The following is a 14,895-nucleotide window of genomic DNA, read 5'->3' as shown; positions in this document are numbered from 1 at the left end:
TAAAATAAAATTTGTTAAAAAAAACAGATGGAGTCATATTTACCATGTTAATTGATGTCGGTGGATTGGTAAATAATCTATATTGATACTATATAATAATAAATGATAAAAAAGATTGATTAAGTTAATTGCAACCATAAATGTCAAAAATGAGTTTTTTTTTAAATAACCAATATTTTCAAAAATAATATTCAAATAACAAAGTTTTCAAAATAACCATATTTTAAGAGGTGTAACAATAATAAATAGTGCATGCATGTATGAGGAGTCATTAAAGTTGGCGCATGCATAGAATGTTTGAGAGCATGCGTCATTTGCACTGACGCATGATTTAGTTGTATTTTTCTTTTTGAAGAGGCATCATTTGATATGGCGCATGCATGTATAAGGAGCCACTAAGGTTGACACATGCATGTATGAGGAGCCACAAATGTTTGAAAGCATGCGTTATTTGCACTGGCGCATGCTTTGATTATATTATTAATTTTCTTTTGTATTTTTAAAATTTTAATTATAAAAAATTGAAAAAAAAAACCATGTTGCATTATAATTAAAACCATGTATGTGTAACATTATTTATAACATAATAATTATTATTTTTTATTTCAATTTTTTATAATCAAAATTTAAAAAATTCAAAAAAATAATACAACCAGAGCATGCGCCAATGCAAATGACGCATGCTTTCAAACATTGTATGTATGCACCAATCTTAATGACTCCTCATACATGCATGCGCCAACCTTAGTGCCTCCTCTTCAAAAAAAAAAATAATACAACCAAAACATGCGTCAATGCAAATGGCACATGCTCTCAAACATTATATGTATGCGTCAATTTTTGTGGCTCCTCGTACATGCAAGCGCCATATCAAATGACGCATATGTTTAAACATTTAAAGCATGCGTCATTTGCTATGGACACACCTCCTAAAATGTGATTATTTTGGTAAATATATTAAAAATTTGATTATTTCGGTATTATTTTTGAAAATTCTAATTATTTTTAAAAAAATTCTAAAAACGATTCCATATGGTAGCAATTTTTATTAAATTGGAAAAATATATATAGTAAGTAAAAAAATTGGATTCGGACCCACTCAATGTTATTACCAAAACACCACAACTACCCCTCGGATACAATTCATTATTTACTAAAAGATGGAACAATATAATAATTGAGCATATCTTAACGCACTCTATATATTTCTACTGCACCATGCGAATTTCTAAAAATATCCCTTATTTTTGGAGATACATCTCCAAACGCACCCCCAACACACACTCAAGTGAGACCATTCAGAGTGATACCCTATTGTTTTATTTAATTTATTTCGGAGATGTATTTCCGGAACATTTTAAGAAATACCTTATGTATTTACCAATTCAGTAGCAATTTCGGAGATGCATCTCCGGAATTATGGGCGGAACTTAAAAAATTTCGGTCACCTTTGCATGTCAGATATTTTCGGAAATGCATCTCTAAAAATATCTGATAAAAGAAGCAGTTGCATGATTACACAACCATTGTTGCCATAGTTGGTTTTCAACCAAACCCTTCACCAAAACCCCCTATATTCTCAATCCATTTTTTCACTCCAAATATCCATTCTTTTGGTTCATCAAATCATAGGGAGCAAAACAAGATAAAATTTTAGGTAAAGATCATTCGTTTCCCCGTGCATTCCTCATATTAATCATGCTTTTTTTGCTGAAATAAAGATCCCCATATCCGAAAATGTATCTCTGGAACGAGTATGAACTTGTCCGGAGATGCATTTCCAGAAGTTGTTTGTGTTTGATTTTCAGTACCGTCTTCAGCAATAATGCTTATATGTTGTTATGTTGTAAATGTTTTCATTAGATATGGTGCACCCCGATGTTTTCCCAAAACAAGTTGTTTCTCCGGATGTCCAAGGTGTTGTCGTGAAGGCGGTATATGTTGCCAACCAATTTAAAAACAAGCAAGAGTTTGAATATCGTGATCAAATGCTTCAATGGATTCGTATGGAGGCCTCTATACTTGGGTTTGGCGTGGTTATCGGAAGATCCGATAATGGTTCGGGTAGAAGATGCGCTTTTGTGACAATGACGTGCGAAATAAGTGGAAAATATAGAACTCTTCTCCAGAATTTTAAAAGAGAAGACACTGGTTCTAGAAAATGTGAGTGGCTATTCAAGGTGCGTGGTTACACCTTGGCAAACAAAAACTGGAGATTTAATGTGATATGTGATTTGTATAACCATGATTTGTATGAAAAATTAGTCGGTCATCCTAGTGTGTGTCGGCTCATGCCGGAAGAGAAGGAATATGTTGATGACATGACCTTAAATATGGTTCAACTGAAAAATATACTCGCAACATTGAAACAGAAATGGCCCTAAAATATATCAAATATCAAGCAAGTGTATAATATTCAGTACCTAACTAATAAGGCGCTTAGGAGGATAGAACTGAGATGCAACAACTCTTGAAATTGTTGGATGATAACAGTTATGTGTCTAGGTACCGAATGTGCGAGGATGAAATTACCGTTAGAGATATATTTTGGAGTTATCCTAATTCCATAAATTTGTTCAACATGTTTCCTACAGTGTTTATACTTGATTCAACCCACAAGACCAACAACTATAGACTTCTTTTATTGAAGATTGTTGGTGTTACCTCAATTAAGAAGACATATTTTGCTGGGTTTGTATTTCTTGAGTGTGAAAAAGAGGAAACTTTACTTGGGCATTAGAGGTGTGTCGGACACTATTGAATGATCAAGGTGAGATGCCTAAAGCGATTGTTACCGGCCCCAACACCGCATTGATGATGCAAAGGTATTTCCTTCTTCTAATGCATTAATTTGTAGGTATCACATAACAAAGAATGTGAGAAAATCACCTCCGCCTCCGCCAAAGATTACATTCATTGATAAGGTGCAGTTTTTTATGCACAAATATATCAAGCAGATCGTTAATGTTGAGGGGGACGATAATTGCGGTTACCGAGCCATTTTGGCTTTACTCGGTAAAGGAGAAGATAGACATACACTTGTCCGCCATCAACTTATCCAAGAGTTGAAGACGCATAAAGAATCATATCCATGGTTGTACAAAAAGAAAGAAAACTCCGGCAACGTTTATGAGTCTCTTGTTCCTTGCCTTAGAGGTCCGACACCAGAGGAAAAATGGATGCACTTCTCTGACATGGGTCACCTAATAGCATGTGCGCATGATAGATTGTGTATTAATTTGACACAATACTATTTTCTGGAAACCTTTTTCCTAATGTGCACCGCCTCATCTCAAAATCCAAATGATCGTATTATGTGTATTGGGTAGCTTTTAAAATCAAGTCATTTTGTTCAAGTTTACTTGAAAACATGATGCCCTATACCACTTATATCACCAGAGTGGACGACTCATTCAACAACAAAAGTCAAGACTTGGACGAATAATTTTATAGAAAGGACGTAAGAGTTCGAGAAATTGAGCAACATTTAAAGAAAATCAAATACACAAAAGTCCAAGGGGTACCACCAATAGATTTAGGCGAGGACATATGTTTGGATTCATTTTAAGTTCTTGCTTACCAGACAAATAAGTGTATGTAATTTGTCATACCCCAAAATTTACCATACCTTTCACAAAGTTCATCTAGGTCACTAACCCTAATCATATACATAGCTTTACAGACATTTCATTTCATATGCACAATCATGGTCCAATACAAGAGGACGAGTATCTTAAATTCTGAGCGTTGTGCATTTAGTGGAAGCTAAGGCTTCTTTGCAACTTAAGGTGGCTCAGTCAATCAAACCCTAATTTGAGGTATCTCTTAAAGTTTTTGTATGTACATTAACCTTGGAGATTCAACCATGGCTTCGTTGTGAGGCAAAACCCTAGTTTAGGGATCCTCACTTGATAATATGCCCCATGACCCTAATTTCATTTAATTTTTCATCACCCATCGCACTAGATTTTGCTTGGTCAAACTTCATCTTACAATTTTGTTCTTTATCCATTCATGTTGCCCCCTTCGGTTTTGGGTTCCATCGAGTTCATACTTTTCCATGTGCATCTTTTGTTTGTGACCATTGGTTCTGGTCCAAATCCATGGACCCATAAATTTCATCGGATCATCTCCTCACGTTCATAGCTTGCTCATGTGTCTTGTGTCACTCCATCTAACCACTGCTCACAAATTCATAATCATGCCCTTAATGTTTAGATCTTTGGGTTAGGTCATATCCACTGTACATTATGGTCCTTACTAGGGTTTTAGTTGATTCAAGATTTGTCATGGGTCACTCTCTCATGTTCATTTCATTGGATCTTTAGCTTTGATTCTAAGCCCATGGTACTTTTGAATTCCTAGGTCTTTGGTCATGGATTCGTGTTTGTATTGATGCATTGCTTATCTTAGTCCATTACTTATTTCGGTCCATTTGGTTCATGCATGATCATATGCATATGATCCTCATGATTAAATTGATCAAAAGTATTTGGTTTGGTTTTTTCAAAGGTTGTTTTAAAACTCATGTCCTTAGTACAGTGCTCATGTTCGAATCCAGTTTGGTTCATTATAATGTTCATGTTTAAAGCCATTTCAATCCATTTCAAATCTTAGAAAGTCATAGTCATTGTTCATTTCAGTCCACTTTAAGTATGTTCATACCATAGTTCATGGTTCAAAGTCATTAATTTATTTCAAGAATCTTATTCATTAAAAATTCAATACAAGTCATTCATTCATTCCATTCATTCCCGAAATCCCAAAATCCATTACAAGTCATAAAATGTCCATTATATGAAAAAATATAAAAAAAAGTAGGAATTTTACCAAGTGTTGACTTTGGCCAACAATTGACCTTTTGGTCAACTTTGACCAAAGTCAACCGAATCACAATTTTGAACCAAGACCATTTTATTCATCTAGATCATTCACCTTTCTAAGCCTTGGATCATGAAGAAGAGCAGGTTGCTATTGGGTCCTCAACACTAATGGTCCGGAATGCTAATGGTCGGTTTTCTTTTAAGCTTTACGATTGGAATCCTGCTGAATTTCCTAGAAGGCTAGGACTCCAAATATTCCAATGGTTAGCAAGTATGCCTGTAGAGCTGGAGGGATATATCCACCCTAGATGTACAATCATGGCAACATTACAATTCCCAGTATTATGTGGATGAACTCAAAAACCCTATGTATTATGTACATGATCTTGTTGCTCCCAAAAATATGTTATCTAGAAGTGGCATTGCTCTAATTCATCTGAATGACATGATCTTCCATGTTATGAAATATGGAAGTTCTGTGACAAAAGTCGAGGTAAACGCACAGGCGCCTAAGTCTCATTACATTCACCCCACATGCTTTGAATAGGAAAAACCATGAAATTCAATTCAAATGTTTTAACCTGCATAATTCAGTTCATTTAGAAATTGAATTCAACAAAAAAACAAACATTTCAAATAAAAACCCTTAACCTAAATCCCAATTTACCTCTTCATTTTCCTTCAACCGGAAAGAACCGCCTTTTAACCAATAACCAAAACCTTATCACACCTTCATTTCTAAACTAATATGTTTTCTATACATGCACAGAACAATAGTCCATAACTTTCCAATATTTACATTCATTATCATAATCAATTACAAACCTAAATCGAGTTCAACTTTCAATCACCAATTTATCCAAATACATTAGAACAATATCAAGATAAATCAAGGCTACAAGATTACAAATAAGGTTGTCAACCCAAGTTTCATGTCCAACCACCATCACCGTGTGTGCATAACCTACAAAGAATCAACCAAGCTTTGTTTAGCAACATAAACCAAGCATTCAAACCAAGCCTCACAAAATCTATACACAACAAAGACATGAATTCATTTACAAGCACTCACCAAGTTACAAAACCAATGCAACCTCCTCGCCGAACAATAGCATTCACCTGCAGAAAAGGACTTAGCATAAGAGCTGACATGTAATTCTTCACAAACAGTCCAAAACAACTAACAAGGCCATGGATTTACCTCAATTCAACGTCGTGTCATAAGCGCTTTCAAGCATAAACAGAGCATTAATTTTCAAACTACAAGACCATTACCTAAAGCGCGAAACCATTTGTTTTCAACATAACTTCTATCAAGCCATTCAAAACCTTCATGAAAAACCTGCAAAAAAAAGAATTCCCTTTGATATCCTTTTTTTCACTTCAACCATAACAGAAGATGATGACAGAAAGTGAACCTGCAATGAACCCACAAACCCCTTGCGTCAGCGGCATACAAATTGGAGAGCAAAGCCTAGTAAATTCATTAATGACCGAAACAACGGCGACATGTTAATAGACCTAACTGCTATTATTTTTAACACATAACAGTTAGCCATTAGTTTCTAACCGCCTTCACAAATGACAACACATTTTTCAGAATTGCTAACTCACTAAATCACTAACAGAAACCGACCGTTAACGGAGTATAACCCAACTGTAACCTACCCTTGGATTAACTCCAAGCTTCATAGCCGAATTTCCTCCATCAAGCAAGATATCCAAAGCCTCCAAGAGTTTAACTTTCTTCAGATAAGAATGTTGATTCGTGAACTTTGGGTGGTCTTGTCCATTCTACCTTATCCGTTGCACCCTACAAGAGAAAAAAATTCGTTAAGTATCACCAATCAAACACAATCCAAAATCATGCCAACTGTCGACAAACTTAACAGAACTTAACCGGCCCAACTGAATAACAAACCTTCCAATCAACCTCTAACAGAATCAATATAACCGAATCCATATTCCAACAGAATGGGGAGGTGGAGAAACAACTCTCTAACCACCTCCTGAACCCTTATAACAGAACAACAAACTCAACATTTAGGGGGATTCTTCACGACTTCTAAAAAACCTCACCCTCACTTCAATGATCAATCCATCTTTTTCACCCTCCACCCTCTCAGAAATTTCTCGACCCTCATTTCAACTTCACTCTCCCTCCTCCACAACTTCAACTAAACCCTCTTCTTCACCCATAACATCCCCTTCAACCTTCTCTAACTTCCTTCAGTACGAACTGCAAACAAAACCTGTAACCACCAACGAACCCAACTTCAATTCTTCACCATCTCCACCACTCTTCAATTCGCCAATCGTTCATCTTCATCGCACACAACGAACCGTACACCCCCCATCACCGATGGGCTGTCACCAAGGCCCATTGCCTTTTGTTCAGGTTTTTTTTATCCTGTTATGTAGTTTTCTTTAGAAATAATCTTCATTAATTATAGGATTTAATTAGGATTAACAGCATGAATAGGTTTTAGAGATAATTAGGAATTAGGAAACATTAAAAATTAAGTGGAAATATTAATTTTAGATTTCTAATTATGTGTATTTTAGATTTCTAATTAGGTGTATTTTAGATTTTGATTAGGGATTTGATTGGTTTAGAAATGTTGGGTTTAAATTCTTGATTTTAGGCCTTGTGAATTAATCAGTGGTTTGTTTAGCCATATCTTTTATTAATACTTAGTCATTACGTTTTCGATATTTCTCTTTATGGATTTTTGTTGAATTAAGATGGTTAGGTATTGATTTTATCATGATTTTTTCATTCGGTTAACTTTCATTCTATTGGACTTTTGTATGTTTATATCCATTAGAATTCCAATTGTATTTTGGATTAGGAATTTCCCATTCGGCTAAGTGTGATTCTGCTTCATGTTTAGGTAGATTTTAATTTTTAGAATTAATAGTCACTTTATTTGTCCATTTAATCGATTTGTTGGTTTATGATCATTGAAATTCTAGTTATCAGACTTTGGATGTCACACTGGTTGTTATGACATCCAATTCTGCACAGACAGGGATTATGCAGAACTTAACAGTAAGTGCAGTAAATAACACAAGTAATTGTTCACCCAGTTCAGTCCAACATGACCTACATCTGGGGGCTACCAAGCCAGGGAGGAAATCCACTATTAGTAGTATCAATTCAAAGCTAAACTCACCCGTTTACAACTTATCACTTAATCCCTACCCAATGCAATTTCAATCTTAACCTAAGATCAGAGTTCCTACTCACTCCCCCTCAATCACCTCAGTGATATTAAAGATACTTTGAAGTCACACTTCAAAAACAACTCTTGATTATGCTTCACAGCTTAAATCAAGATACACAACACTCACGCTTAAAAGCTTTGAGTGACACAACACTTACAACTCAATGAACACCCTATGCCAAAGCAATCATCTACTTGATAATGGCTTGGCTTACAAGATACGTCTAATACAAGACTCACAAAATACAGCAGTGAAGTATGATGGACACACTGACTCTTCACGCTTCAAAATCCCCGAGACTGAATGAAGGAATGCCTTCCTTTTTATATCGCAGCACCTGGGCTTTTGCACCTGTATTTTCCTGAATTTTAGGTCACACAAGTTCCCTCAAATTCAACATTTAGGTTGCTAACAAATAGGCTATTTGTTAGGTTCATTGAATGTAGCTTGGTTGTTGATTTCCTGGATTTTCTCTCAGCTGTTGAATCCCTAAAGAATAGCCTGAGAAAAAGCTGAAACAGAAAACTGAACAACCTACAATTTAGCATATGCTGTCAGGCACGAATGTCACGACATTCAGCTTGACATCAAGGTCCATATGCTGAGTCTGTTTTTCCAGAAAACAGACTGTACAATTTGCTGACCTGTACATGATCAAAATGACCATACTACAGTAACACCTTACATTAATAAATGTCAAAGTGTCCAACTTAACATTTATACATTTGGCCTTAAGTTAGTTCTGTTATTCTCTTGAAGAACAAACTAAGTTTTATGCTGAAGTATAGCAGAACACCACTCTGCCTAATCTCCAGTAGCTGCTGTCAATGATGAATGTCACAACATCCAGTTTGACATTCAGTCAGTAGGCCTTATGCCAGGTCTGGTTCTTCCTTGATAACCAGACTGCAAATGAATACTAAGTTCTAACAGAACTTCTGTTCCTTAGTATCTGTTGACAGGTATGAATGTCACAGCATTCAATAATCCTGTGTTAGCTAGTCCTGCAGTAACTACAATGTAGTCACATATACATGTCATGACATCAGTCAAGACATTAGTGTTTTACCATGTAATGCAGCCAATTAAACACCTACAAACTCCCCCTTTGGCAAATTTTTGGCTAAAACACTTTGATCCCCATAACAGAGTTCATGGCAGCGGAATACTACTAGCTAATACACTCAGAGTGGCAGCACACTCACACACATGGAAGTTAAATAAAAACTTCGCATAGCAGCACACACATATTAGAAGTTGCACCTAAACTTCAACATCAGCTGCAGGGGGGGAATCTTCAGATCTGTCATGAGAGTCTGTTGTAGAGACCCACTCTGTTTGTCAGGGGTATTGGTGGTTATTACTCCCCCTTTTTGTCACAAATGTTGCCAAAGCCAACAACATAGTCAGAGCACAATGACAGAGTTCCAGACTTGGTTTTACTTCACAGTTTCAACCAAGTTAACATCCACTTGATCTTGCTTCACAGCTTTGATCAAGTGATCACCCACTTTTGCTTTACAGTAGGTACCACCATATCAGATGCCATGATTTTGTTTCTGACATCCAGAACCACTCCTGCATGAACAGCATCCTTGAACTCCTGCAGGTACAATGGCCTTCTCTCTGTAGGGTGTCTCCTTACCCTCTTGTATCCACCCTTGTTGCAAGCAGCATAACTATGATCTGTTGACCAATCATAGCCTAGTACAAATTGTTTAATAGTCAGAGATATTAAACAATTTATCCCAAACATCAGTGGTTGCTATAAGGTCTCAGAGAGACATATTCCCAGTTTGCTCCTTAAGTTTTCAAACTGAGTAGCATCCAGAGCCTTTGTAAATATGTCAGCCAGTTGAAGATCCGTGGCTACATGTTCCAAAGTGATCACCTTGTCTTCCACCAGATCTCTGATGAAGTGGTGCCTAATGTCAATATGTTTGGTCCTGCTATGTTGGATGGGATTCTTGGAGATGTTGATGGCACTGAGATTATCACAGAACAATGTCATAACATTTTGAGTGACATTGTACTCAGTGAGCATTTGTTTCATCCAAACCAGTTGGGAGCAACTGCTTCCAGCAGCTATGTATTCAGCCTCTGCAGTGGACAGAGAGACACAGTTCTGCTTCTTGCTGAACCACGATATGAGGTTTTCTCCTAAGAAGAAACATCCACCTGATGTGCTTTTTCTGTCATCAGCACTTCCAGCCCAATCAGCATCACAGTACCCAGATAGGACAGGCTTAGACCCATGTGAATACAGCATCCCATAGTCACACGTCCCATTGATGTACTTGAGAATCCTTTTGACTTGATTTAAGTGGCTCACCTTGGGCTCTGCTTGGTATCTGGCACACACTCCAACTGCATAGGAAATGTCAGGTCTACTTGCAGTTAGATACAGCAGACTACCTATCATGCTTCTGTACAGGCATTGATCAACACTAGGCCCTCCATCATCTTTGGTTAACTTCAGATGAGTAGGAGCAGGAGTCCTCTTGTGCCTGGCATGATCCATACCAAACTTCTTAACTATGTTCTTGGCATACTTGCTTTGGGAGAGAAACATAGAGTCCTCCATTTGGTTTACTTGCATTCCAAGGAAATAGGCCAGTTCTCCCACTAGACTCATTTCAAACTCAGACTGCATCTGGTGAACAAATTTTTTAACCATTTGTTCTGACATTCCACCAAAGACTATATCATCAACATAGATTTGAGCTATCATGATTTTGCCTTCTTCATCCTTCACAAACAAGGTTTTATCTATGCCACCCTTTCTGTATCCATTTGAGGTCAGAAATTCGGTTAACCTTTCATACCAAGCTCTGGGTGCTTGCTTCAACCCATACAAGGCTTTCTTCAACTTGTATACATGCTCAGGTTGGTTAGGATCACAGAACCCTTTGGGTTGTTCCACATAGACTTCTTCATTCAGGTAGCCATTCAAGAATGCACTCTTCACATCCATTTGGAACAGCTTAAACTTCAGGATGCATGCTACCCCCAACAGCAATCTGATGGACTCAAGTCTAGCCACAGGAGCAAATGTCTCATCAAAGTCTACTCCTTCAACTTGAGTGTATCCTTGAGCTACTAGTCTTGCTTTATTTCTAGTAATTACTCCTTTCTCATCAGATTTGTTTTTGTAGATCCACTTGGTACCAATGATGTTGGACCCTTCAGGTCTTGGAACCAGCTCCCATACTTCATGCCTTGTGAACTGCTCGAGTTCCTCTTGCATGGCAATGATCCAGTATTCATCAGCCAGGGCTTCTTTCACATTCTTTGGTTCAACCTTGGAAACAAAGCAGGAATTTGAGTTTATTCCTCTTGACCTGGTAGTTACACCACTGGTGGGATCCCCTATGATAAGATCCTTAGGGTGGTCTTTCTGAATTCTGATAGATGGCACTTTGGTGGGTGCTTCTACTTCACATTCAGGAGAAGGTTCCTGTACTTCTTCAGGCTTGACTGGACTGTCAGTTGGACCGTCAAGGGATGTTTCAACATCCTCCATGACATCGGTTCCTTCCTCTTTATCATCCACAATGACATTTATGGACTCCATCAGGACATTGGTCCTGTAGTTGAACACTCTATAGGCTCTGCTGTTAGTGGAGTATCCCAGAAATACGCCTTCATCACTTTTGGGATCTAGCTTCCTTCTCTGTTCACGATCTGTGAGAATGTAGCATTTACTTCCAAAAATATGAAAGTACTTCACAGTGGGTTTTCTGCCCTTCCATATTTCATACAGAGTGAAGGAGGTTCCTTTTCTCAAGGTGACTCTGTTGTGAACATAGCACGCGGTATTCATTGCTTCAGCCCAAAAGTGCATAGGGAGCTTCTTTGCATGAATCATTGCTCTGGCAGATTCTTGAATAGTTCTATTTTTTCTTTCAACTATTCCATTCTGCTGAGGAGTTATAGGGGAGGAGAACTCATGGCTTATTCCTTCATCAATCAGAAGCTTTGGCATTCCTCTGACTGCTTCCTTGGATATGATCTTCTTCATTCCCCGTAAGTGGAGATGTCCAAGTCTTCTATGCCACAGCTTCACCTCCTGTTCTTCCTTGGCTGAGGAGCATGTTGTGGAAAAGTTAGAGAGATCAGGTTCCCACAGGTAGCAGTTGTCTTTGGACCTGGTTCCTCTCATAACTTCCTGATTGTCACCATTTGTCACAATGCACAGCTCCTTAGTAAACTGAACATGAAAACCTTGATCACACAGCTGACTTATGCTGATGAGGTTTGTAGTTAGTCCTCTTACTAACAGCACATTGTTCAGTTTTGGCACTCCAGAACAGTCCAGTTTGCCCACACCTCTTATTTTTCCTTTGGCACCATCACCAAAAGTCACATAGCTGGTGGTGTGAGGTTGAATATCTACCAGTAGATTTTCCATACCAGTCATATGTCTTGAGCATCCACTGTCAAAGTACCAGTCTTCTCTGGAAGAAGCCCTTAGGGCAGTGTGTGCTATCCTAGCATACCATTGTTGCTTCTTAATGGGAACACATCGCTTACGTGTTTTATGCTTAGGTCTGACAGGTGAGGCTCTGTTAGGGAAGCCATGAATCCAGTAGCAGAAGGCTTTTATATGACCAAGCCTGCCACAGTGGTGACACCTCCAATTCTGGTATTTCCTCTTTTGATGATCATTCATCCTAGCTCCTTGATGTTGAGACATTGGCTTTGACATCTGTTTGAACTTCTGAACTCTAGCCTTTGGGCGTTTGTGTTCAGTTCTTTTTCCAAATCCTAGCCCAGATTTGGTTCCAGACTGCTGTCCCACCTTTAGAATTTCTTCCAAGGTGTCAGTTCCCTTATTCATCATTCTGATGGATTTGGTCATCTGGTTCAGCTTGGAGGTCAGAAGGGCTATCTCATCATTTAGCCCCTCTATGGCAGACAGTTGCTTCTGTCTCTCATCTTCCAGTTCCTTGATGAGTTTCTTCTGCTTTTCTCCTTGTGCACGCACTTCTACACTGGTGGTACACAGCTTCTTATATGCTGCAGCAAGTTCATTAAATGTCAGCTCATCTGCACTTGTGTCATCTTCAGAGACACACACACTGGTTAGTGCAGTGACATGTTTGGCAGATTCTCCTTCAGATTCACTTTCAGAATCTCCTTCAGACCATGTGATAGCTAGCCCCTTATTTTGCAATTTGAGGTAAGTAGGGCATTCAGCTCTGACGTGTCCATACCCTTCACAGCCATGACACTGGATTCCCTTCCCATGGTTGAACTTCTCCTCAGAAGTTGATCTTTTCTTAATGTCAGACGGGATGTTCTTGACATTAGGTCTACCTCTTTGATCAATCTTCTTCATGAACTTGTTGAATTGCCTCCCAAGCATGGCTAAGGCTTCTGATATACTTTCATCACCTCCTGTATATCCTTCTTCTGACTCCTCTTCAGCATTTGATATAAAGGCTATGCTTTTCTTCTTCTCAGCATACTCACCTAAGCCCATTTCAAAGGTTTGGAGAGAACCAATGAGCTCATCTACCTTCATATTGCTGATGTCCTGAGCCTCCTCTATGGCAGTGACCTTCATAGCAAACCTCTTAGGCAAGGACCTGAGAATCTTTCTTACAAGTTTCTCTTCAGTCATTTTCTCACCTAGTCCACCAGAGGTGTTTGCAATTTCAAGAATATTCATGTGAAAGTCATGAATAGTCTCATCCTCTTTCATCCTCAGATTTTCAAACTTGGTTGTCAACATCTGAAGTTTGGACATCTTCACCTTGGAAGTACCTTCATGAGTTACCTTGAGGGTATCCCAAACTTCCTTAGCTAGTTCACAATGGTGCACCAGCCTAAAGATGTTCTTAGTGATTCCATTGAACAGTGCATTCAAGGCTTTGGAGTTTCCAAGAGCTAATGCCTCTTGTTCCTTGTCCCAATCTTCTTCGGGAATCTGCACACTGACTCCATCTTCATCAGTCCTCGTTGGATGTTCCCATCCCTTGTTGACAGCTCTCCAGACTTTGCTGTCTAGAGACCTTAAGAAGGCTATCATGCGAGGCTTCCAGTCATCATAATTAGATCCATCCAACATGGGTGGTCTGTTTGAGTGTCCTAAATCCTTGTCCATGGTACTAGAAAGTAACTTCCCTAGATCTCACCCAGAACATCACAGGCAGGGTGCCTGCTCTGATGCCAACTGAAATTCTAGTTATCAAACTTTGGATGTCACACTGGTTGTTATGACATCCAATTCTGCACAGACAGGGATTATGCAGAACTTAACAGTAAGTGCAGTAAATAACACAAGTAATTGTTCACCCAGTTCAGTCCAACATGACCTACATCTGGGGGCTACCAAGCCAGGGAGGAAATCCACTATTAGTAGTATCAATTCAAAGCTAAACTCACCCGTTTACAACTTATCACTTAATCCCTACCCAATGCAATTTCAATCTTAACCTAAGATCAGAGTTCCTACTCACTCCCCCTCAATCACCTCAGTGATATAAAAGACACTTTGAAGTCACACTTCAAAAACAACTCTTGATTATGCTTCACAGCTTAAATCAAGATACACAACACTCACGCTTAAAAGCTTTGAGTGACACAACACTTACAACTCAATGAACACCCTATGCCAAAGCAATCATCTACTTGATAATGGCTTGGCTTACAAGATACGTCTAATACAAGACTCACAAAATACAGCAGTGAAGTATGATGGACACACTGACTCTTCACGCTTCAAAATCCCCGAGACTGAATGAAGGAATGCCTTCCTTTTTATATTGCAGCACCTGGGCTTTTGCACCTGTATTTTCCTGAATTTTAGGTCACACAAGTTCCCTCAAATTCAACATTT

At 38.4% G+C, this 14,895-nt stretch overlaps 2 protein-coding genes and 1 long non-coding RNA gene across 4 annotated transcripts; 2 read left to right on the top strand and 1 right to left on the bottom strand.

Moving 5' to 3' along the window:
- Positions 1-1,865: 1,865 nt before the first annotated feature.
- Positions 1,866-2,384, top strand: LOC127121717 (uncharacterized). Its single transcript, XM_051052163.1, has one exon. The coding sequence runs from the start codon at positions 1,866-1,868 to the stop codon at positions 2,382-2,384; it is 519 nt and encodes a 172-aa protein (XP_050908120.1).
- A 74-nt stretch (positions 2,385-2,458) lies between these two features.
- LOC127121716 (uncharacterized) lies at positions 2,459-3,329 on the top strand. Its single transcript, XM_051052162.1, has 2 exons — positions 2,459-2,691; positions 2,858-3,329. The coding sequence occupies exons 1-2, from the start codon at positions 2,459-2,461 to the stop codon at positions 3,327-3,329; spliced, it is 705 nt and encodes a 234-aa protein (XP_050908119.1).
- Positions 3,330-4,774: 1,445 nt separating this feature from the next.
- On the bottom strand, positions 4,775-7,251 carry LOC127117804 (uncharacterized). 2 transcript variants are annotated; one of them, XR_007802036.1, is made up of 6 exons: positions 6,745-7,250; positions 6,492-6,636; positions 6,025-6,241; positions 5,896-5,942; positions 5,491-5,787; positions 4,775-5,404 (listed from the first exon to the last, which is right to left on the bottom strand). It is a non-coding gene; the product is annotated as an uncharacterized LOC127117804 (long non-coding RNA). The 2 variants fall into 2 exon arrangements; XR_007802037.1 differs by having other exon boundaries at positions 5,896-6,241; positions 6,745-7,251.
- Between the last annotated feature and the right edge of the window lie 7,644 nt (positions 7,252-14,895).

This window comes from Lathyrus oleraceus, chromosome 2, assembly GCF_024323335.1.
Source record: "Lathyrus oleraceus cultivar Zhongwan6 chromosome 2, CAAS_Psat_ZW6_1.0, whole genome shotgun sequence".
Lineage (NCBI taxonomy): Eukaryota > Viridiplantae > Streptophyta > Magnoliopsida > Fabales > Fabaceae > Lathyrus > Lathyrus oleraceus.
The sequence above is the reverse complement of the archived record's forward strand: the minus strand, read 5'-3'. Positions and strand labels throughout refer to the sequence as shown.

Excerpts from the sequence above, each read along its gene's own strand:
- LOC127121716 (XM_051052162.1), top strand. The coding sequence starts at position 2,459 with ATGCAACAACTCTTGAAATTGTTGGATGATAACAGTTATGTGTCTAGG. Across the intron at positions 2,692-2,857 it reads AAGAAGACATATTTTGCTGG|GTATCACATAACAAAGAATG; the intron begins GTTTGTATTTCT and ends ATTAATTTGTAG.
- LOC127121717 (XM_051052163.1), top strand. The coding sequence starts at position 1,866 with ATGGTGCACCCCGATGTTTTCCCAAAACAAGTTGTTTCTCCGGATGTC.